Source organism: Sturnira hondurensis, unplaced genomic scaffold, assembly GCF_014824575.4.
Source record: "Sturnira hondurensis isolate 20B ecotype Veracruz unplaced genomic scaffold, ASM1482457v3 Scaffold0020579, whole genome shotgun sequence".
Taxonomy (NCBI): domain Eukaryota; kingdom Metazoa; phylum Chordata; class Mammalia; order Chiroptera; family Phyllostomidae; genus Sturnira; species Sturnira hondurensis.
In genome coordinates, this window is record NW_028093210.1 from 1,800,243 (window position 1) to 1,825,871 (window position 25,629).

Sequence of the window (25,629 nt, forward strand, 5' to 3'; positions counted from 1 at the left end):
AATGAACTCACAATGAGCTACCAAAAACTACAGGGAAATTACAATGAACTCACTACAAACTATATCAACATGAAAAAGAAAATAGAAACTATCAGCAAGGGCCAGGAGGAAATGAAGAATACAATTTCTGAACTGAAGAACACAGTAGAAGGAATCAAAAGCAGGGTTGATGAAGCAGAAGATCAGATCAGCAAGCTAGAGGTCAAAGTAGAAATAAACACCAAGAAAGAGCAGGAAAAGGAAAAGAGGCTCAGAAAGAATGAAGAGGGATTAAGAGAAATGCAAGACAATATGAAATGTAATAATATCCATATAATAGGGATACTAAAAGGAGGAGAGTAAGGGATAGAAAATCTATTTGAAAAAGTAATGATGGAAAACTTCCCTAATTTGGTGAGAGAAAAAAATCACACAGATCCAGAAAATACAGAAGGTCCAAATCAAGAGGAACACAAAGAGGCTCAGTACAAGACACATCATAATTAAAATGGCAACATTCCAAGACAAAGAGAAAATCTTAAAGGCAGCAAGGGAGAAACAGGAAGTAACATAGAAGAGAGTCCCAATAAGGTTAGCTGCTGACTTCTCAATGGAAATATTCCAAGCAAGAAGAGAATGGCAAGAAATATTCCAAGTAATGGGAACAAGAGGCTGGCAACTAAGATTACTTTATCTAGCAAGGCTCTCAATCAAGATAGAAGGCCAAATAAAGAGCTTCCAAGACAAAAGAAGTCTAAAAGAATACCTCCACCAAACCAGCTCTGCAAGAGATGCTAAAGGGACTACTCTAAGGTAAGGAAGGAAAATAGAGACAGAGAGGAACTCAGGTACAAGAATGACAATGAATAAGTATCTATCAATAATAACCTTAAACATAGATGGATTAAATGCTCCAATTAAAAGACATAGAATAGCTGAATGGCTAAGAAGGCCTGACCCACACATATGCTGCCTACAAGAAACCCACCTCAGGACAAAAGACCATCACAGACTGAAAGTGAAGAGCTAGAAACAAATTTTCCAAGCAAATAAACAGGAAAAAAAAAAGCCAGGGTAGCCATACTCATATCAGACAAAATAGACTCTAAAAAAGGGGCCAGAAAGAGAGACCCAGGAGGTCACTTCATAAAACTCAAAAGAAGAATCCACCAAGAAGACATTAACATTGTAAATATGTATGCACCTAACATAGGAACACCCAAATACATGAAGAAAATCTTAGAAGACTTCAAGAAAGTTATTGACAACAATATCTTTATAGTAGGGGATTATAGTAGGAGATTTTAACACCCCACTGCCAAAAAGTGGATAGATCTTACAAATAAAATATCAACAAAGATAATGTGGCATTGAACAACACCCTAGATCAAATGGACTTAACTGATATATAGAGAGCCCTTCATCCCAAAGAAGCTAAATACACATTTTTTTCAAATGCACATGGAATATTTTCAAAGACAAACCACAGAATAAGNACTCTAAAAAAGGGGCCAGAAAGAGAGACCCAGGAGGTCACTTCATAATACTCAAAAGAAGAATCCACCAAGAAGACATTAACATTGTAAATATGTATGCACCTAACATAGGAACACCCAAATACATGAAGAAAATCTTAGAGGACTTCAAGAAAGTTATTGACAGCAATATCTTTATAGTAGGGGATTATAGTAGGAGATTTTTACACCCCACTGCCAAAAAGTGGATAGATCTTACAAATAAAATATCAACAAAGATAATGTGGCATTGAACACACCCTAGATCAAATGGACTTAACTGATATATAGAGAGCCCTTCATCCCAAAGAAGCTAAATACACATTTTTTTCAAATGCACATGGAATATTTTCAAAGACAAACCACAGAATAAGACATAAAACAAGCCTCAACAAATTCAAGAAAACTGAAATCATACCAAGCATTTTCTCCGACCACAAGGGACTGAAACTGGAAACCAACCCCAAAGGAAAAAAACAAAAACACTCACAATTGTGGAGATTGAGTAACATGCTATTAAACAATGAAAGGGGCAAGAATTAAATTAGGGGAAAAAATTAAAAAGTTTCTAGAAACAAATGAAAATGAACTCACGACAACCCAAAACTTATGGGACACAGTGAAAGCAGTTCTGAGAGGGAAAGTTCATAGTGATATAGGCCTACCTAAAAAAGATAGAAACATTTCAAACAAAAAAACCTAACCCTATGCCTACAAGAACTAGAGGAACAACAACATAGACAACCCAGAGCAAGTAGAAAGAACCAAGATCAGAGCAGAATTAAATGACATAGAGACAAAAAGCACAATTCTATGGATCAATGAATCCAGGAGCTAGTTCTCTAATAAAATGAAGAAAATAGACAAGCCTTTAAGCAGTCTCATCAAGAAAAGAAGAGAGAGGACCCAAATAAACACAATCAGAAATGAAAGAGGAGAGATTACAACTGACACCACAGAAATACAAAAGATTGTAAGAAATTACTATAAAGAACTGTATGCCAAGAAATTTAAAAACCTATGTGAAATGGACATATTTCTAGAAAAATATATTTCATAACTGAATAAAGAAGCAGAAAGCCTGAACAGACCAATATGCAGAATAAATTGAAGCAGTAATTAAAAAACTCTTGACACACAAAAGCCCTGGATCAGATGGCTTCACAGGAGAATTCTACAAAGCATTTAAGGAAGAGCTAACCCCTATTCTTCACAGACTATTCAAAAAAATCCAAAATGACGAAAGACTCCCAAACTATTTTTATGAAGCCAGCATCATCCTAATTCCAAAACCAGATAAATACAAAACAAAGAAAGAAAGCTTCAGGCCAATATCACTGATGAACATAGATGCTAAAATTCTCAACAAAATACTGGCAAATCACATCCAACAATACATTAAAAAGATCATACACCGAGACCAAGTGGGATTCATCCCAGGGATGCAAGGATGGTTCAATATCTGTAAATCAGTAAATGTAATACATCACATAAACAAAAGCAAAGACAAAAATTATGTGATCATATCAATAGATGCAGAAAAAGCATTTGGTAAGGTACAGCACCCATTTATGATAAAAACTCAGCAAAGTGGGAATAGAGGGAGCATTCCTCAACATAATAAAGATCATATATGAGAGAACCACAGCCAACATCATAGTCAATGGTCAAAAACTAAAATCTTTTCCAGGAAGATCAGGAACACGACAAAGTTGTCCACTTTCACCACATCTATTCAATATAGTATTGGAAGTTTTAATCACAGCAATTAGATAAGGAAAGGAAATAAAAAGCATCCAAATCGGAAAAGAGGAAATAAAACTGTCATTGTTTGCAGATGACATGATAGTGTACCTGAAAAATTCTATAAACTCTACCCCAAAACTGCTTGACCTAATAAATGAATTCAGCAAACAGCAGGGTACAAAGTCAATATCTAGAAATCAAAGGTATTTTTGTATACCAGCAATGAAACAGCAGAAGCAGAAATCAAGAAAAAATCCCATTTGATATAGCAAAAAGAAAAAATAAAATAACTACCAATAAACCTACCCAAGGACATAAAAGAGCTGTATGCAGAAAACTACACAACACTGAAAAAAGAAATCAAGGAAGACACAAACAAATGGAAACATATACTGTATTCATGGGTTGGAAAAATTAACATCAAAATGTCCATACTACCCAAAGCAATTTACAGATTCAGTGCAACACCTATTAAAGTACCAATAGCATATTTCATAGACATAGAACAAACACTTCAAAAACTTATATGGAACCATAGATGATCCTGAATAGCTGCTGAAATTTTGAGAAAGAACAAAGTAGGCGGGATCACAATACCTGATACCAAACTGTATTACTAGGCCACTGTAATGAAAACAACCTGGTACTGGCATAAAAACAGGCACATAGACCAGTGGAACAGAACAGAGAGCCCAGAAGTAAACCCAAGTCTCTACAGTCAATTAATATTTGAAAAAGGGGACAGCAACATAAAATGGAGTAAAAATAGCCTCTTCGACAAATGGTGTTGGGAGAACTGGACAACTATGTGCAAAAATGAAACTTGAGCCAACTTACACCATACACAAAAATAAGATCAAGGTGGATAAAAGACTTAAATATAAGCCATAACACCATTCAAGTCCTAGAGGAAAACATAAGCAGGAAAATCTCAGATATTTCACGCAGCAACATTTTTACTGATATGTCCCCTAGAGCAAGGGACAGAAAGGAAAGAATAAACAAATGGGATCTCATCAAAATAAAAAGCTTCTGCATGGCTAAAGAAAACAGTATTAAAATAAAAAGAGAACCAACTGTATGGGAAAACATATTTGCCAATGATACCTGAGACAAGGGTTTAATCTCCAAAATATACAAAGAACTGACATGAATCCACTCTAAGAAGACAAGCAACCCAATTAGAAAGTGGGCAAAGGACTTGAATACACACTTCTCCAAGAAGGACATACAGAGGATCCAGAAACACATGAAAAGATGCTCAATATTGCTACCTATCCGAGAAATGCAAATTAAAACCACAATGAGATACCACTTTACACAAGTCAGAATGGCCATCATAAACAAAGCTACAAATGAGAAGTGTTGGAGAGGTTGTGGAGAAAAGGGAACCCTAGTTCACTGTTGGTGGGATTGGAGACTGGTACAACCACTATGGAAAACAGTATGGAATTTTCTCAGAAAACTAAAAATGAACCTGCCTTTTGACCTGGCAATTCCACTGCTAGGATTATATCCTAAGAACCCTGAAACACCAATCCAAAAGAACCTATGCACCCCAATGTTCACAGCAGCACAATTTACAATAGGCAAGAGTTGGAAGCAACCTAGGTGCCCATCAGTAAATGAATGGATCCAAAATCTATGGTATATTTACACAATGGAATTCTATACAGCAGAAAGAAAGAAAGAGCTTTTACCCTTTGCAACAGCATGGATGGAACTGGAAAGCATTATGCTGAGTGAAATAAGCCAGGTGGTGAAAGACAAATACCAGAGGGAAAGGAATTTCAGGGGAAACAGGGGAAGGTTTTACAGGAACAAGTATAAAGGACATATGGGCAAAAATGAAGGGGTGTGGAAATAGGAGGGAGGTGGAGAGAACAGCAGGGGGTGGGTGGGCTGGGAGGGAAGTAAAAGACAGAAAACTGTACTTGAACAACAAAATTAATAAATAAACAAAATAAACTAAAAAATCAATGTGTCGTTGCCTCTCATGCACTCCCCTCTGGTAACTCGGCCTGTTACCCAGGCATGTGCCCTCACCGGGAATCGAGCCAGCCACCCTTTGGGCAATCCCAGTCTCAATCCACCGAGTCACACCAGCAAGGTAGAAACTCCTGAGTCTTTAAAGGCCCTGTCATGAACACCTGACCTGAAGACTGGACTGAACAGAAAATGCTCCCACTTCCCAGTGGTCTGCCTACCCCAGGAGGTTGTAGTGACAAGTGTTAGTACAAAGAACAAACAAACAAATATGGAAACAAAAGTCTACCATTTTTTCTAGGGTTCTTACTCATTGAAAGTGCTTTCAATTTTTAAAGCTAAATACAATGTAGTGAGAATGTTCTTTGTGTCAAGTACAAGATTCATGAGCTTCCAATCTTTAAAATCTAATCCAGGTTTTCAAATCATAAATGATATTTTTATTGTGGGAGGCAGTGGAAAATTTTCTTTTTACAGGTTAGTTTCTAATGTTATGTACTGAGAACAATAACATCTCTGGTCCTGGCAATAGGAAGTGGAAGAAATCAAACTATAAAAATAAAGTGCTTTCCCTGAGTACTATTTTGAGGAACCTGTTAACAGATGTTTTCCCCTTGCCTATAGTGGGGGGGAAATGTTCCTATTTTGGATTCAACTTCATTTTCACCTGAATGAACTGTGAAGTTCCCCCAAATTTAAGCACATTATCTGTTGCTGCGAGTCTGTGTGGGCCTGAAAAGGACACTCGACACCCATCTCTTTCCAACTGCGGACTGTGTCAAAAAAAGCTTCTGCTGACACAAAACAAGAGGTCCTCATTGTTGTGGCATTTCAGTTATCTGGGCAGCGACCTGCCTGAAAGGAAGCTGCCTAGTTCTAAGTTAAGTATGGAAGACAATCAAACCCAGTTAAGCAAACCAGTGTGGACATATTAAATCATGCTTGAACCAAGAGAGCAAAAACAGATGACACACAAAACCTTCTAAAGAGATTTTAAAATAAATAAATAACACAGGTCAGCCCAGTTCTAAAAAAAGGAAGCTTTTAGCATTGGAATACTTTGGGACTACGTAAGTACTGGGAAACCATTCACAGGAGCAAGGAATGATGTCGCTTGCTGCCTGCGAGGTGCAAACTCAAGTGTGTGTCGGAAGGAAAGCTTGAGTGGAGCATTCGGAAACGTTGGTGAAATCACATCACATCACTTTCCAATCCATAAAATGGAAAATAAAAGTTTGATGGTTTCATCCTTTATTTTTTTTTTAAAAAAAAAGTCCTAATGGACTCCTTTCACAGAAGTTTGAATTCATCTGAGGAAAAAGCCCTTGTGCATAATCTCCTTCACAATCACACAAAAGGAGAAACTTTGGAGCGCACATTCTCTGTAAGTCTGATTCCTGCTAACAATTCCATCAAAGAAATGGAGTTACCCATCAGTCAAATTATCATTTGCCCTAATTGTTACTTCCCTCAAACTGTGGTTCTTCTTTTTCTTTTTCTTTGTGAAAATTATACCTTAACAACACTCTAATGAGCAGGATATCTTCAAGCTCAGAGAAGATAAAAGTATATCAACAAATCATTTTAACTTTTGCAGTTGAATCCCTACTGGTCAGCCCTAAATACAGATAAAACATTTCAACACCAAAGAGAACCAAATGCTAGATGCTAATATGTGATCTGCATCCATGACCAGATAATAAAGGATACAAAAGGATTTTCATGTAATGGAAACCAGTCATGGAATCATGGGTAATATAGAATTCATATTTTTTATCATTGCAGGTAATAAAAGATACACTTTCTAGAGAGAACTATGTCAAGGGTAATGTCTCCATTCTCTCCTGCTGTATAATAATTGGCATGTCCTTCTGAACTAGTGTACAACTTAAATATAAAGGTAATAAACTATACAGTTTAGTTAAATGACATACTCACCTTTTATCCTGCAAGTAGTATAAAGTAGATATATAAATAAATCAGTTACATAGATTAATACCTACAAATTAAGCTAAGCTACTTAGATAGTGTTTTGTGCAACCCTCAAAAAGGATTAAGTGGCTCTGGCTGGTGTGTCTCAGTGGATTGAGTGCTAGCCTGGGAACCAAAGGGTTACAGGTTCAATTCCCAGTCAGGGCACATGACTAGGCTGTGGACCAAGTCCCTACTGGGGGATGTACAAGAGGCTAACAACACATTCTCTCCCTCTTTTTCTCCCTCCCTTCCACTCTGTCTAAAAATAAGTAAATAAAATCTTTTTTTAAAAAAGAAGGGATAAGTAAATTTTTTTAGGCTAATCTATACAGAAACTGTACTAAAAATAATCTATACAGTTAGAGCACAAAACATTTAATGTATTAATTGCCATAGAAACATGGCTCTAAGAAACCTTCAAATGCCGGCTGCACATTCAAGAAAGCACCGGGTAAAGCATTCTGCCCATAGGCATGAGGAAAATCAGATGAAAAACACTTGCATATGTGACTTCTTGAAGGAGGTAAGGAATCACAGCCTTTAGGAACCAAAATCTGTGGCCTCCCCTGGGTAAGCTTTGGGTGCCAGCCACCAATAACCACCAAACCTTACATAACAATTACCTGAGGAGTTCTAAAAAATGTTGACGCCCTGGCTAGCACCACACAACGGTATTAACATTTCTTATAAGTGTGTCCGGGAATAATTCAGTTTACAATGACTGTGTTGTGCCCTGGCCAGTGTGGTTCAGCTGGTTGGAGGGATGTCTTGTAAACTGAAAGGTCACTCATTCAATTCCTGGTCAGGCACAAACCTGGGTTACAGGTTCTGTCCTGGTGGGCAAGCCACGTGTGGTATGGAGCACATAGGAGAAGCAAACAATCAGTGTTTCTCGGTGTTTCTCTCCCTCTCCCTCTTCTTCCCTTCCCCTCTCTCTACAATCAGTAAGCAAGTCCTCAGGTGAGAATAAAAAAAATAAAATTATTGTGCTATACTGAAAGTGTTGAGATCAGCAGAATTAGATAAAAGTTGATTTCCCAAATCCTTCATTAGAGGGAAGAAATGTTAGAGCATGTGAGGAACCTCCACGAGTCAATGAAAAAACTACAAGCATCTCCCCAATGAAGAGGTCATTCTTAAATAGGAAACATGAGAACAGGGTGTCGTTTGTGTTTTTTCACTATTTTACTGTGGCTTGGTTCCCACCTAATTTGCCAATATTCTCTATGTATGATAATAGTACAAAGAGTTGTCAGTAAATGTGGGATTCCTAGATCAAGATAAAATTAGCAAGATTTTAAAAAAGACTATCATTAGGGCCTACATAGTGTAAAGTTATATAATTATAACCTATACAAAAATATATTAAGAAACACCTGGAGTGAGAGATAGAAACAAATTAATGCAAAAGAGTTCTGAAACATGATAGTGCAATGACTTGATATGTATTCAAAGAAATTAGATAAATATATTTATTTATTTTCCCTTATGCAGTTATATGGTCTTAATGTACTTGTGCCTCAGTTCCTAATGTATAATATGAAGAAGAGAAGAACCTTTTCACCAAGACTCCCTTATATCAGGTTTTCTCAAGTACACAACAACAACAACAACAACAACAATAAGAAGAAATCTTGCTAAAATATAGATCCTAGTTCAGTTTCTCTGGGGTGGGGCCTGAGTTTCTGCATTTCTAAAAATAATCAAGTCTTGCTGATGTTGCTGGTCCATGTCTGACACCTGAAGTAGCAAACTTAATGTCCATGTGCCGGCTACAGGTGGACTTTGCAGGTGCGTATTATATCATTTACATTTCACATAGGAGGAAAATTGGTCTCACCCTCATTTTGTATTTGGCCACAGTCACACATTTGATTAATGGAAGAGATTTCAACCGAGGCTGCATCACCTTAGAGCCCAATGTCTTTAATTAATAGCAAACAAAAATCTGCTGATTCTACAGGTCAGTTTTAAGGTTTTAAGTATATACTTCATGATTTCATGCAAGTGTTGACTACTTCGTTTCTTACCATTTGCAATCATTTTTTGAATTTTGTATTTTCAAGAATCTCTGAACTGTACTCAGATGTTCGCCAAATCGCACTCAGTGAATCTTCAACATTAAGCTTTTTGGTACACACAACTTTTCCCATAAGAACTATACTGATCCATGTTACGAGACTTTGTGACAGTCCTTTGGCTGCTATGTAAACAATACTGAAAAAAAGTATGTTTTGAACCATGTTTTCACTTCTTGCCATATTTAGATGTCATAGATTTTAAATCAGTTCTGAAGTTGGTCCGAAGGTTGTGGGTTATTGTTAAGCTGATTAAATCGGTTCTGAATATACTAATTAAAATATGGCCTTTGAAAGAAATTTTTCATTACATATTTTTCTGATAATTATATTTCTATATTAGTTTATTATAATAAAATATTTATTCACTGTGCATTATTTTAATACATGTTTATTATCAAGACATGTTTGGTAGAATACGAGCCACCTGAACTTAAATATAATCATTAATTCTCCATCCATACTATCATGATGAAGCTTAAGTTTATTAGAGTTAAATTAGTTTGCACAGTGTGAACATGAAATGGTCTAATAAAATAAAATAAAATGTCCTAGAGACCTACCAAAGTAAATATCCCAAAGCAGTTATTACTATTACTGTAAATATTAGATATATCATGTATTTGATAACATCTGTTACATTTATTCTTTCTTTCTTTCTCTCTATGTATGTACATACATATATATGTGTATATGTGTATATGTGTATATATATATGTGTGTGTATGTGGGAGGGACTCAAGACTTTGACTGGTATGCTTTCTCTTATGAGTGAGGAAGTAGAAAAGCAAATCAAAAAAGTTTGTCCAGAAGGGACTACAATGTTTGTTTCTTTGATTGCCTTTCTTTTATGGCCAAGTCTCCCTTTATTTTACGACACCCATATAGAAAATTCACAAGTTACCAATTATTGTTGGACCAATAAAACATTAGGATCTTAAAAAATAAAATGCTTTCATCTATAAGTGTGTAGTGATTTACAAGCAGTATCCACCAACAGTATTAATCAATAAACTAAATTGTTTTATGTTTGATATGCATGTATTTGACCCCAGATATTAAAATTTCTCTTTTTAAGGTTATATATATATATATATATATGAACAGCCCCTTTAGCAGGTAATTTCAAGAGTTAGCAGATCTTTTATTACTAAGATTTCAATATTTGAATACATTTTTAAAATATAAAATGATTTTATAAATAAAATATATGTACACAAAATGGATTGATGTAATAAGATAGTTCTCTGCAACAAATGTCCCTTCTGTTTGTTACACTGTTCTCCTGCTCTTTACATGGCTTTTTTTCCATGTCTATGTTAAACATCACCTTTCCAGAGAAACATTTTCTTACTAACCTATCTAACCCTGCATCCTCACATTGCCATCAGTAACTCCCATAAATTAAAGCTGTACCTGTGAATATATATGTATATTTGTATGCCTATGTGATCCATTCTTAGGATACAGGAATAGTATGGATGCCCAGAACAATAATAACTCAAAGCATGGGTAAAAACAGAGAACCAGAGAGCACATCATCTTTACAAACAAGGTTCTAATATATTTACAGTTCATCACCCAATAAATAAACACATATGAGTCTCCTTTAATAAAGAATACTGTTTAAGAATATACTACCTAGTTTAAGAAAAGTAGAGCCCTCCATGCAGAGGCTTTTCTGTATTTTACAATAGACAGATATAGATTCCTGTAAATATATTTTATTTTTGGATAAGAGCTTAAAACTAGGTAATGTTCAGTGAGTAAGTACAGTGTGTGAGGCACCATTCTAAGTAGTTTCCATATGTCCTAAAGGGCTGCTGTAATGTAGAGGTAAGGAGATCGAGGAATAGAGAGATGCAGTGACTTGCACATGGACATGGAGCTCGTCAATGGCAAAGGCAGTATTTGAATCAAAGAATTCGGGCTCAGAATCTTTGTGCTTAAACAAATAGAGCATGCGGCCTTTTACAAACAGCATGTTTCCAACTATATCCAAGTTAAGTTCGTCACATTTCAAAGTAGTCACCTTTCATTCTGCAGAATTTTTTTAAAATCCCTTTGCAAAGGTAGTTTGTCTATACACATGTTTAGTTCTATCAGCACATCTGCTCACATCAGCAGTGGGCCTATATTTTGGTTGGTGGTTCTCAACTGGGAGTGATTTTGTCCCCAGGGCATACTTGGCAATATATGAAATCATTTTTGGCTCTCAACGTGGGGAGTGGAGTGGTCCTTTAAATAGGCATTGGAAGCCAGGGAAGTTGCTAAACATCCTGCAGTAAATGCTACTATCCCGCCCCAACCAACAACAGCAACAACAATCTGGCCCACAACATGAACAGTGCCAGTGTTGAGAAACCTTGATTCCGGAGCGGGGTGGGAGAACAAAACCAATGCTGAATATGCTCTAAAACTTTAATAGAACTGATTCAGAGCTATTCGAGGAGGAGTTTAAAAGTAGGAAAAATCCATTCTATTATTCTCCTGTGTAATACCTGAAAATGGGCGAAGTGACTAAACTGCCTCGTTGTCCCAAGGTGGTTCACAGCATCAGGACACACACAGGCACACACGCACACCACTGGTACTCTGTACTTTATAATTGCCATCTTTTGTTAAAGTTTTGAAATTAAAATTAGTTTTCCCTTGTTGCATAAAAGAGCATACTAAATAGCACCAAAAGTTCAACCCCTTTGATATTTTGGGGTAATGTGCCTAATTAAAAATAACTAGTCTCTCCAATGCATAATTACAGGAACACCTAATACACTGCATTTCCAGCCAATTTTGTTTCAAACCTAAATATGCACTAGAAGTATGAATGATCGACATATTACTCCCTGCAGTATTTGCACTGTTTCTGAATCAAGGCTCTTTCCTGAGCTCAGTATTTTCACTACATTTTCCTTGCTGTGCAATCATCTCTCAGTTGGACAATTAGTAAGTGCTTTTTCTCCATAGCCCTTGGCATGTAACCCCTCCTCACCCTGTATTTTAGCATGCATTATATACCTTCCTTCACTCTGACTGGTTTTGGCAGTGACCCACAATCTAAATCTCTTTCTCCATTTGATATAAGTGAAACTATAATTATCTGGGGGTAATTTCAAATTACTACTTCATTCCACCAGCAACTGATGAAGATTAGCAGTCTTGCCTTGCATCTGAGTAAGTCAGCAACATAATCACAAGAGAACTCAGCAGGCAGCATTTGATTCATGTGAACTCAATTGCTTCTGCCAAATACATTCACTTCAATTAAAGGCAGAAACTTCTGAAATGTGTTTTTGCTAACAATTTTGTACTAAAAAAAAATTTCATATTCTTAAGAGAAAATATAGCATGGATTTCATCAGAAATAATAACAAATAACAAGTAGGGAAACATACTTGTATAAATGAAACTAATACATTATTAGTTTCAGAAAATAAAGAGCATTTAAAGAAATAAATTTGTATACTTAAAGCAATTTATTACAGAAAATCAGCCATATAAGTAAGCCTTAGAAAAATAAACGCTCCATGTTTTAAGTTAATACAATAGAAACCAGACTACTCTGTTACCTCATTAAAGCTAGATTATTATGGAAAATGTAGTCAATTTCTCTTTGAGGAAGTAAAATGTGTGGGCATGAAGATAATTGATCACCGAATTGCTAAATGGTCTGGGACTCCTAAAATCACTTCTTTCTTTTATTGCTGTTAAGTACAGTTGTCTCCTTTTCCCCATCACTCCCCTGACCCCAGCCATCCGAATCACTTCTTAGTTGACTTCTGGGTTTAAGCTGTGTATTAATGAGCTGCCCAGTAGTCTCAATCCTGGAGGTTTATTCTCTGAACACCTTTGGGTCAACTCCACCATGTCCTGCCCATATACCACGTACCATAAGTACATCCTTACAGCAACTGCCAGGTCACCTTCTAACACACACTTGGTAAGTATTAACATGTGAAATCATTAACGCACTCACTCAAACATCAGTTTCTGAATATAGTTATATCCTTAATTAAATCCCAATGTATCTTGATTATCAAAGATGGGAAACTAAGAAGATCTCACTTTTCCCTCACTGTGACCAAGGTACAATGTTATCTCCATTCTAAAACATTGAACATTTTACCTTAGAAGCAAGAGAGTAGAGAACTATGGCAAAATATGATGGATGAAGTATGCCCAAGGTCTTCCTACTTGAGCTAATTTTATCCATTTTCTAAATACATGTATCTACTGCTATATGATGTAGAAATAAACTCAAATATTTTCATTAGTGACAAGAGAATCACAAAAAAATTTAAAAAATTAAAAAATTTGGGAAGTTATATGTATTACATCAGCTCTAACAGTAAAGCATACCCCTTTATTCATGTGAGTATCTAGTTTCACATTTCTATAAACAAAATAACTCCTTATATTTTATTTCATGTGACTTTTTAAAACAAGACCAATGTATGGAACCAAGTAATCTGAGGGCAAAGTATTATCTATCAAACCAAAATATATTACTCTAATGCTTGCATTGCTCTGTATAATTGAGGACTTTAAAAAGTTATTAACAACAAGAAAAGATAAAAACAACAAAAATCTGGGATTTCTGCAGTTCAGTGAGTTGGAGTCTCAGATAAATGCTAACCTGGATACTTTTATAGTCAGTTTTAAAAGGGGGTGGGCCTATCAAAAGGCCATGAAAGCTTGGGTGCTGACTGGTTCATGTGGATAAGCACCTGGTGCCTCCCAAACCCTAGCTAATATAATCCCAGGGGGAGAAAGAAACACACACACTCTCTCTCTCCCTCCCTCTCTCATCTCTCTGACTTCTGACCTGCTCACCACATTAATTCATGTGGTCTCTCACTGAGCATGTGACCATGTGGGTCTAGCAGCTACCAGGGCCCCACGACAGATAGTATAAGTTCCAAAAGACTAAGTAAGCTTTAATATGCAGCAGGAACTTTGAACACTGGAATTAGGGCCTTGCTGAAGACATGGTTGGACTTTTCTCAGAGCTGGATGGAGGGAGTTGGAACAAACCATCTTGCCACACCATAGTCTCCTCTGTGGGTTCTTGCAAAGCTTTTCTCAAAATCCGGTGGAAGAGCCTGATTTTCACCAACAAAACAACCACATTTGGATTTTCATAGAGGTGATACATTCACATGACTCAAAAATCAAAACTATACACCAAGTCACTCATTTATTTTTTTCTTTATTAAATTTGTAAATAAACTTCTAAAAAGATATGTTTTTAGATTAGAGGAAAAGAAAATAGGCATGAACAATTTTAAGAGAACTATTTTATGATGGATGAGAATTGTGTAGCCACTGACTAGAGGAAACGTTCAGAATGATCCATAGATGTCTGGCCCTATCAAAGACAGTTTCAAAACACTGAGCTCTCCACTTTCAAGTTTGGGGATAGCAGGTTAAGATTATAGAGTGGGTTAGAGCAGCTAATGTGCAACTAGTGTGCTACAAGGATTTTTAAAACGTGCAAAATCTGACTATTTAGTCAGTGGCAATGACCTCTTTTCTTTTCAGATTGTCAAATCAAAACAACTGACAACAGTTAACACCCCAATAAGTCATCCAGTGTGAATGAATCAAAATTATATCTATTTTTTGTTCATATCAAAGGCAATCTATTTTTGTTGTATCGCTGAATTTTAATAATTAGTTTATATGCGCTATGAGATGAAGAAGGTTAGAAATCACTGGGTTAGAGCTATGGTGGAATTTTATAAAGCACATGCACACATACATTTACTTTCATATACATGTCATGTATAGATACAGATGCCTAGGGAATATGTATTATGCCTTAATTATCTAAAGCAAACCATCATCTCTTGTTGATTCATTCAGTGTTATTTATAAAATAAACATCCTCACAGTGGTCACAAATTATTTGTACATTGGAAAACACCAAGAGGTGCTATTCTTGTAGACTATATTACATTTGGTACAACACGCTCTGAGGCTGTGTAGTTCACAGCCTTCATGGTCCCACATCTTTCTTCCTACTAGCATGGCGGAGCAATTAATGCATTAATGCAGAGTCCAGCTCAGAGCCATTCTCTACTATGTAGCTTCTGCTGCTCATGCCGTCTCTGAATTAGGTGTCTCTTCTTCAATTATTAGGAGAAAAGCATGAGAAGAGGAAATCATGCATTAAATGTGTGCACTAAGACATATTATGTCAGAACCTTACTTGCCCAGGATATTTTTATCATAAATAAAATGTTTTAACCCAGTAACCATAAAAAATTATTCCCCCAAAACACAGGGGGAATATCCTCTGTCAGTCTGGATACCCTTTTATACCCTCTGTCAGTCTGGATAAAGACAAAGGGCATTGAGCACAGAACTGAAGTGACCACGTATTCTCTAAAATGACATAAACAACTAATCCACTAGAGAATTTTGCTTAACCATACTAACAAACAAAGTTTTAGAAATAATAAGATATATATTATAAATATTTGGGGAAAAAGAGTGAAATGTATTCAATGGATCATATTTAATTCTCTAAAATTATATATATCTTCACCTTATACCATGAAGACTGCTCAAAAAAAAGTTAAAGTAAGGTTAGTTATAACTTTCCTTTACCCCAACCTTGAGTAAAGTATAATTCATTTCCCTCACAATCTTGAAAGCATTTCTGAAACATACTGCTGGTTTAATAAAATTATGTTTACATGTATGTGCAAACATGTATGTATACACAATTATATAGATTACATGGAAAAGTAACCACAGTTAATTACCGGGGACAAAATGCATATGAGTTGATGCTGCAAAAGGAAATTTAAAAATGGTGCTATATGTTTCTACAGAGAAATAATTAAGCAAAGTCATTATGATTTATAGGTAATTTTCCTAGTTTTGTTTCCCTGGATCTGTAATCAATACACATTCATGCCTGGAGAATACTTGAATGAGTTTGATTCATATTACATATGGAATTTAGAAGAAAAAATCACTTGAAGGTAACAGGCGGGATTAGGGCAACTTCTCAGCATTTGGTGTTCTGCTTAGTTAATACACATTAACTCTCATTACCTGCATAGTATGTGTCCATCATGGTGAAAACGAGTTCACGTTATCAAGAAGGAATGATTTTTCTTTTAAGGAAAAAATGTGTGCTTCCTTATAAACTGCTCTTTACTTCAACACAAAGCACTATCTTGTTCCAAAATGCCATAAATAAAAATCAAGTTTTAAAAGGGTAACTCACCACACGGTGGACAAAATGAGTGTATTTTCAAATGAAGAGGGAAGCATGCATGATTAAGTTTCAATTTAAAAGAAAAATTAAAAAAGAAAAAATCTCCAAGTGCAAATTGTTTTCAAATGACCTTATTGTTTTGGCTCTATCTCTAAGCTTTTATTTTCTTAGGCACGACTTACTATGCATTTAAAATTTATGTGTAATGTTTTTAAAAGCAAACATGTGATAGCAATTATATGTAAACAACACAATAAACTAAGTCCTGTCAGCTAACGAATATTTTCCTATGGAGATCATAGGACTAAACTTATTTCTGAAGAATTTGTAAAAGGGTTAAAAATGTGCTCAAGTCTCAAATACGATTTGCATTTGAATTTTATAAAGCAACTAAAAGTACTATTTTCTCTTCAAGGACCAAAATAGCAGCACAGTAGCAGATAACAATCTTTCAAAGAGAGTGCATACAAAGAAATGATCCCTTCATCTAAGTTGCTCAAAAATAAAACTTCTGAAAAGCCAAATGAATATGAATATTACACTGCAAGTAAGACATTCTGAGTGTTAAATATGTATAGCCAATAAAATGTAACGTTAAATCTTTCACCATTGCCAAAAAATTAAATTCTGAGGAGAGAAATCAAACTTGAAAAGAAATAATCTCCATAAATTAGCCAAGTAAGAGGTCGCTTGCTCGTGATCCTTGGATGACATACATATGCATGATCCAACTGAAACAGACAGCACCTGCAGATACGAGGCAAACCCTTACCTTGACAGGTGCCATTTTTCTCTTCATATCCTGCTTTGCACATGCATTTCCCGATGGGCACCAGCCACTCCCCTTCTGCGCTGCAATGCATTTTGGGTGGTTCATCTGTCACAGAATGGTTGACACAGGAACCTGACACTTCTAGCAACTGTGAAGAATCAGCTCCGGTGATTGTGTCAGGGAAGACAGCCAAGTGTCGTACCACAGAAGGGCATTTTTTATAGTAGACACGCACAGAAACCAGAGCAATGCAAGCACCCAGGTCTTGAAAGGCAAGATAAAATCCCGTTTTGCTTAGAGGTCCTACATCTCTAACCTCTGTATTCAGTTTCATGACCCGGTCACCAAGATCAAGTTCCGTAAAGCTTTCGTCCGCAGCAATCGTATCAATTTTGATGTATTGATTTTCCTTGATATTCCTCCCGTTCTCATCATCCGACTCAAAGTAATACATGTTAAAAGTTTCCTTGCAGGTCCCCAGTCCTCCAGGAAGGCTGTTGCAGTCCCGCAAAGTAAATTTGAGTTCTATGAAGATTCTGGAAGCACCTTCGTTGGAGATCCAACTGGTCAGAAGCCAGTTATTCTGATTCTGTTCCATAACTTTGCATACTTGGTAAGTATGGATAGGGGCATAATTTTCATCAACTTCACCAATTTCTTCCCACTGTGTAATATAAAATAGAAAAACACATTTAAAAATAGAAAGTAACCAGAAAAAATAGTCAAAACTACTTCAGATGTGGACATTTCTGTGACTTCCATATTTAGTATTGGGAGAAGGAGCTATACAGCAAGAATTTCAAGTGGAGGCAACTATACTTGAACATCAGCAACAACAAAAAGATTTTTAAAAATATTCCCTTTTATAAGTTAATTAAATTAGTAATGTATTATTCAGTGTCTCTAATGTAACTCAAAAGTGAATGCATATGAATGATATTACCTAGAAAAATACATATATTTCAGAGTAAAAATAAAACAAAGTTGAAGGCATATGAAGTAACAACAAGAAACACTGAAAGGAAGAGATATTTATCTGAAAGAAAGTATATAGACTGGGATAGATAAGTTTTTAGAGCAAAAAGGAACAATATCTTTTAAAACACTACAATGAGAAAGTAGCAGTAAATGTGAAAAAGAAGAAAAAATTATGTGAATTAACACATTTAATTCTGGCATATTACAAATAACACATGAGTGTAATAAAACTTGAAAGAAAATCCATTAATTTAAAATTAATAATGTAGTTTTATTTCATTAAGCCAATCTGTGTTGGACTCTTTTACAAATTGAATAACTAAATGCTCATTCACAGATATATTCACAAATATAAACCTAAATACATGTAAAATAGAGCTAAAAATTATAAATGAGTAATACAGACAGCCTTGTCATTTCAAGTGCATACATGTTATTACATCCTGGAAATGCATTAATTACTTCTTACCAAAGCATTATTTTATGCATAATGACCATAAGCATTCTAAACATACACAGAATGTAAAAAATTAAGTATAATTTTATACAGCTTCAAAAATAGTATTTGGTGAAAGAAGAGGTCTGAGCCAATCACTGTCTTAATAAAATATTCCATTTCTGAGAAGCTCATGTACCATAACCACTGTCTGAAAAATATAGAACCAAACTTTTCTTCATATTACTATTACTTAAGAAATGTCTTAAACCCGTGAAAATCTGTGTATGCAAAATTATACAATTTTAACTCTTAAAAAGTTGGCTGTGAAACACAGAGTGCAATGAAGCCATAGTGACTTTCAATAAATACAGAATGCAATTTCAGATATCAATATAGATAAACCTAATGGAACCTCGTTTCTTTAGACATAAAATTAAATACAGCATTATTTCTTGATTCCATTCGATTGATAAACTTGACAACTGTGGAGTCACAAGAGAGACACATAAATCATCTACCTCACATGGCCCCTCTCAAAATCCTAGCTGCTACCAAAGGGACACGAGTGAAAAGTGCTACTGAGGGAAAACTGCTGAGCTCCTTCAATTCACAAGAGAAGGCTGTCGAGATTTTCTCTCTCCTAACAACTTTCACATTAAAGTGTTATGAGAAGCCTCAGTTCTTTCATTTCATGTTACTTGTCCTCTCTCCAAATGTATTTAATAGCTTCTGATTTTCTAACTGGGCCTTCTATTTCAGCATTCTGTCATTAAACTATTTACATTTTTTCCCTGAAGTGATCCAGGTATCAATTTCTGAATTGTCACTCAATGCCGTGATCAATATTTCGTGGAAAAAAGAACACCTCAACTAACTGAATGAGAGCAGTAAAAGTAATCAACTTACTACAATTAACAAGTAATTCAACAACAAGATAATTAAATATATATTCTGTGAATCAGTAAAATGAAAATAACATCAAAAAGATTTTTTTCTTCTCTGAAAAAATCAAAATGCTACATTATGTCTGCTTTAGATTTTATTTTATAATGTATTTCTATATAAAACACAAATGGAGGTTAAATCCTTAGCCTTAAATCATTTATAGAAGTCCTATTTCTGCATCACATATTCCAATAGGACCCTGCTAGCAAGTAAAAGGAATTGAAAGAGCAGCATCTTACAAAAGTATAAAGCAAGCAATTCAGTGTTTGCCTGTACAAAGTCCAGGTACCATAAATATTATTAAAAATGCAAGCCAAGCAACACTTGATAAGACAGCTTAATAGCTACTGCTTCAGGTGATAATTTCAAAGAGTGTGCATGAGCAGTTTACTTCTCCAAATATTCTCAATTAAGAAGAGAAAAACTGTAATTTTCTTTGGTGTTAGAATTTATTACAGTAGAATTGTATTTCTTTATCTTTTCAAATGTCCAAAATATAAATGAAGACTTAAATTTTTTATATCTAATGAATGAATGGAAAGAGTTTAATTTAAATAATTATGACCATCAGCTATTCAGGGAATCAAATAGATAATATATACACATTCCCCATAAATATCTATCCCTATTTAGTCATTATAAATATACTAAGAAATGGATGAACGCATTTCATTTATTTAGCTTGGTTGAAATAAAACTTTGAGTTCTTCCAAGATTTCTTCCCTTTTAATACAAACAGGACACCCTATTATTCTCAGCAAAAATCTCACTTATGAAAAAGAAACAATAGGATGGAGAGAAGCAATAGTCAAGAAGAACTTAAGAACCTGACAGGTATACTGTTAGGCACTTTTGCAAATGTCATATCAAGAGGATTACTGTGACATAATGAAAGTCACATATTTTCAGCTCAATTTTGTTGGATTTCTTATAATCTATGTTGTAATAAAAGTATTTGCTGCTCCTTTGGTTACTATCGTGAGGTGCCTGGGAATTATGGAAGTGTGGTACCTACATGCATACGCTCTGTTCTTCCCATCTAGCTCCTTTTCAAGGTGCAACCTCTGAACCCCAGCTTCTCTGTGTTTCTTTTCTTCTTACTCCTATGTCTTTGTCTTAACATTAGAGAGTAGTTACACAGACAGCTTGGGCTGGCTTGATTTCTTTCCCAGATGCCTGGGCTTGCTCCTTTTCCCAGTGGGCACTGAGAAGTCCAAGTCATTTGCATTCTAATCCCATGCCTGGCCAGACATCACAAGTCAGCCACACTCATCAAGGAAGTGGAAAAGAAAAAAGACTTATGTTCATATCCACATATGTATCATGGAGTTACCAACTTCTCTTATGCAAGCCATTAAGAACTATTTTCTCTCTGCTTGCCTCTCATTGACTTACTAGGTTTCTAGCCCCAAGCTCCTAATGTCTCTTTAGCCCGCTCATATCATCCTTACTTCCAATCCTACAGCCTATACATCACTTCTTTTGCTTTCAATACTTAAAAATGCTTATGCAGGACACACAGCCTAGACTAGAACATCCCCAAATATGCATAAGGAATCATCAAATGAACAGAGTCGATTTTGACCTTTCAAGTTATCAAGGGTGCCCATTATCTAGTACTGTTTTCATTATTGTGTTTTTATTTACTTTGTTTTTTAACCAGAGGTTAATATATTAAGATTAAAATACAATGGTAAGAAACTTTACAGTGAAGGCTTGAACAGAAATACTTGATTGGTCTTGTACAGAAAGAGTATCAGCCTGCAGCCCCAGGTTTAGTCCCATCTCATCTAACATCTGGATGTATCAGCTGAGGCCCATCCACTGGCACACTGGCTACCTATGATCTAGAATGCGAACTGAAACTGTCCAAACCATCTAACATAACACAGAGGATGGGGCCTTAAAAGACCTGATCCAACTCTTGGTTTTCGAAATGAGGAACCTGAAGACAAGAGAACAGAAAGAAACTGACCGAGCTCCCAGAGGACAGGCCTGAACATCCGGGCAGCTCCTCTGCCTGTTTGTCAGTACAACTCCGTCCTCCACGTGCAGATTTACGTGTGGGGTTACTTGGACTGATGGACCGTGACCACGTGTCACAACCAAATTCAGATTTTTCAGAAATCATATAACCATAAATAATTCATTCTTTCCTTCTTCCTTTGTTTTCTTTTCCTTTCCTTCCTTCCTTTCACCCATCCACCCTTTTTTCCTCCCTCCCTCTTTCCTATATTTCTATCTCTATATATCTTATACTCTGAAACACAGATATGAAAATAAAGACATGATTTTCTTTTTCTCTACCGTATCTCAGCATCTGACACCACTTGGCACAAAGTATGGCACTTGGCATATATTTTATAATGAATAAATCAATATCAAACATATATATAACCCTCCTCTTCCAGAGATAATTAATTTCACATTTGGAATAATTCAGACATTTTCTTGTACTAATAATTTGCATAATTTTTACAAAATTTAGTTTCGCATGTTAACCTGTAGAACTCTTTTTCACTAGTGTTACATTTTACAATTACAGCTTACAGTTTAGCTTACCTATGCAATATTTTGAGCATGATATGTTTTAAAATATTGTTTTTATTTTTATTCATTAGTCTCCTTCATTATTCTGTACATATTAAAAGCCTAGACTATATCCCTGGCTGGTGTGGCTCAGTGGACTGAGTGCTGGCCTGCAAATCAAAGAGTCACCAGTTCAATTTCCAGTGTAAAGCACATGCCTGGGTTGTGGCCAGGACCCCAGTGGGGAGCATGCAAGAGGCAACTACACATTGATGTTTCTCTCCCTCTCTTTCTCCCTCCTTTCCCCTCTCTCTAAAAATAAATAAATAAGCTCTTTTAAGAAAAAAGCCCAAAATATAGAATATCAGTTAGTGGCCCTATATTTCTTACTTCAATCAAACAATACCAGATTGAATTAATCTCTAAACTCTCTTAGAGATTATTTTGCTGACAAATGTTGAAATATGACTAGGAATCGATTGCCTCCAGCTTTACTCTGATATTGTCAAAGCATAACTTTAATATCACAATATTTTATATAATTCCTTTTTGAAGGCTCCAAAAAGGTGAAAATTAGGCTTTTGTTGTATTCAAAATATCACTAGTCGATATCCATTGGTTTTCTGAATGTGTGCTTATGGTGTGTATAGTATTTTTCCTAAATTACTATACCCAGATCTCAAATTATTAACTGATATTTAAAAAAAACAGTTCCCTGCCTGGGCTGGTGTAGCTCAGTGGATTGAGTGCGGGCCTGCAGACCAAAGAATCGTGGTTTAATTCCCAGTGAGGGCACATGCCTGGGTTGCAGGCCAGTTCCCAGCAGGGGACACATGAGAGGCAACCATACATTGATGTTTCTCTCCCTATCTCCTTCCCTTCCCCTCTAAAGATAAATGAATAAAATCTTTAAAAAAATAGTTCCCCTTCATGACCGTAGAAAGTGCCTGAAAAATAATTTGACTATGTGCTCAGGTTTAGAAGTAGGCACTTTATCCATTTTAACCAGTAAGCAAGATATTCTAATTGCTACCTCATAATATGTTTACCTAAAGTCTAGAATTTTGGGAAGTTTCCTGCCATTGCAAAAATCCAATGAACTATAATATAACAAATCAAAATTTTTAAACACAAAAGAGCTTTTGTTTTTCTTCTTATTCTTTTCTAATTTATTACAGTAATTTTAATATTAGCATTTTAGTTTCATTATTTCATGTGTTTTTTCAATTTCATATTACTGATTAAAAGTAGGTAACATATACTCAAGTAAGAACCTAGGAAAATTGCTTATTATTTTCCTCATTTTCATGATAAATGACTACTAACAGTCTTCTCCATAACATTTTCTAAAACTTACCATGCTTACATAAAATCCTTATGTTTCCTCCTTGTTGAATGTGCAATTAAGCTCATTTCTCCATGCGTGCATGCAGAAGTCTGTAATTACCTAATACAATCAATCCAGGATATTTATTTTGAGAGAAACTGGTCAGAAGTTCCTCCAAGCACAAATGGCTTAGGAGCATGATAAATGGCAGAAAAGATGAAGAATCCTATTATTGTTGGAACTAATTTTTTCCCATTTGTTAGTAACCTTGATGTGCTGCCATACACTACAAGTCATTCTTCATTAGGAAGGAGTACTGTATTATTGAGATCCATACATGTTGGGTTAAAATATGAATCCCAAGTTCACAAGCCTGTCTAGTGGCTGCTCAAATGCTTGAACAATGATCAAATAGAACAAGCTGCATCTTGGATTACAATGCTTTGAAAGACATTTTGTTGTAATTCCAAAATTAATCCCAGAATGTGTAAAACTTCAAAGGTAATATATACAGGCAGAATAGTTTAGAGCTAGAGTTAGTCAATCCACATTTGAAAAGATCATTTTCTTGTTATATATCTTGTGTATGACATAATTTTACAAAACCACACCATTTGCAGGTGAGTAAAGTGGGGTTCAGAACTACCAACACACTACTCAGTGTCAGTTTGATGCTTGTGGTCAGAATTCTGATACTAACAATGGTTCCCCCTTCAAAGGGTTAAAAATATAGCGAATAAAATATACTAGCCAATAAAGTCATTTTAATCAACAAAANCAATCCACATTTGAAAAGATCATTTTCTTGTTATGTATCTTGTGTATGACATAATTTTACAAAACCACACCATTTGCAGGTGAGTAAAGTGGGGTTCAGAACTACCGACACACTACTCAGTGTCAGTTTGATGCTTGTGGTCAGAATTCTGATACTAACAATGGTTCCCCCTTCAAAGGGTTAAAAATATAGCGAATAAAATATACTAGCCAATAAAGTCATTTTAATCAACAAAAATGAAAAAAATTTCAATATCTGATGAACAGGGTATTTATGTGTTCAAAAAATAAAATTGTTGGCCTTTGTGGTAGAATTACCAGAATTCATCATTCCTTAATAAGTTTTCTGAAGTTTGAATCAAGACCACTGCTAGTCTACAGGAACACTTCAATTTTCATGCAACAGAAACACCCCGATTTTTATGGACAACCATAAGAACAGCATGGTTTTAAAAGAATAAAATATACAGTATATACTTTCTGTTTCAGATATTTAAAATCCCTACTAGTTATGGTTCTCTAGTAAAATAAATATCAAAATGTATCAACTTCAGAAATCATTTGAATCAACAGTCTTGTTATATTTCCTCAATAATATGCTAGTAAAAATGCATCATGTAGGAGTGTGAGTTATTTAAAACATCTTTAAAATGTGTGACTATGATGTAGTAATATTGTTAGAAGTCACTCAAATAATTTTCTGTGTATGAAATAAAGCTGAGTTGATTACTTTATAGCCCTAGAATAGAAAAAATGTTTATGAGATCACATTCAATTCAAAAACCAAAATCACCTGAGAAATACAAAAATGAGAGCTTTCAAGTTTATATGAATATTTTCACAGGGATTAAATCTATAGATCTGTAAGACACTAAATATGAATGACAGGAAGAGATTTTTCTTCCCTGGGAGAAACAATTCATAGTTTTTGTTCTTTTTTCCCAGTAATGCACTCAGTGTTATAAGAAAATAAAAAAGGAAAGAAAAAATATTGATTTTTTCCTACATTTTATTTTTATATTTGTAGGATGCTATCTTTATTATTAATGGTCTCAGAGCCTTATTTGCTGAACCAAACTACACAGCCAACAGCACTTTGTCACACAAGTCAAATATATACTTGACAACAGAAAGTTATGCTTCACTTTTAAAATTTATTTTTATTATTGACATTATTGCAGACATTACTCACTTCCCCCTTCTACTGAACTCCACCCCCCATCTTCTACACATGTTGTTATATTTTTTTAAAAATTATCCAATGCAAAAAAAATCAATTAGAGATTGGAAAACTCAAAAGCAAAAGAACAGATAAGACATTCACAACTGGAGAAGTTTATTATTTAAGCAAAAA

The 25,629-nt window shown here is 35.2% G+C and overlaps 1 protein-coding gene across 2 annotated transcripts in view; it reads right to left on the bottom strand.

Annotated features, from left to right (window-relative positions):
* The window catches only part of EPHA5 (EPH receptor A5), a 333,428-nt gene that overhangs the window by 242,902 nt on the left and 64,897 nt on the right, over window positions 1-25,629 (bottom strand). For both annotated transcript variants that reach the window (XM_037029906.1, XM_037029905.1), the window contains exon 3: window positions 17,281-17,944. In XM_037029906.1, coding sequence (XP_036885801.1) covers window positions 17,281-17,944 — 664 coding nt within the window. The remainder of the gene's footprint in view (window positions 1-17,280; window positions 17,945-25,629) is intronic.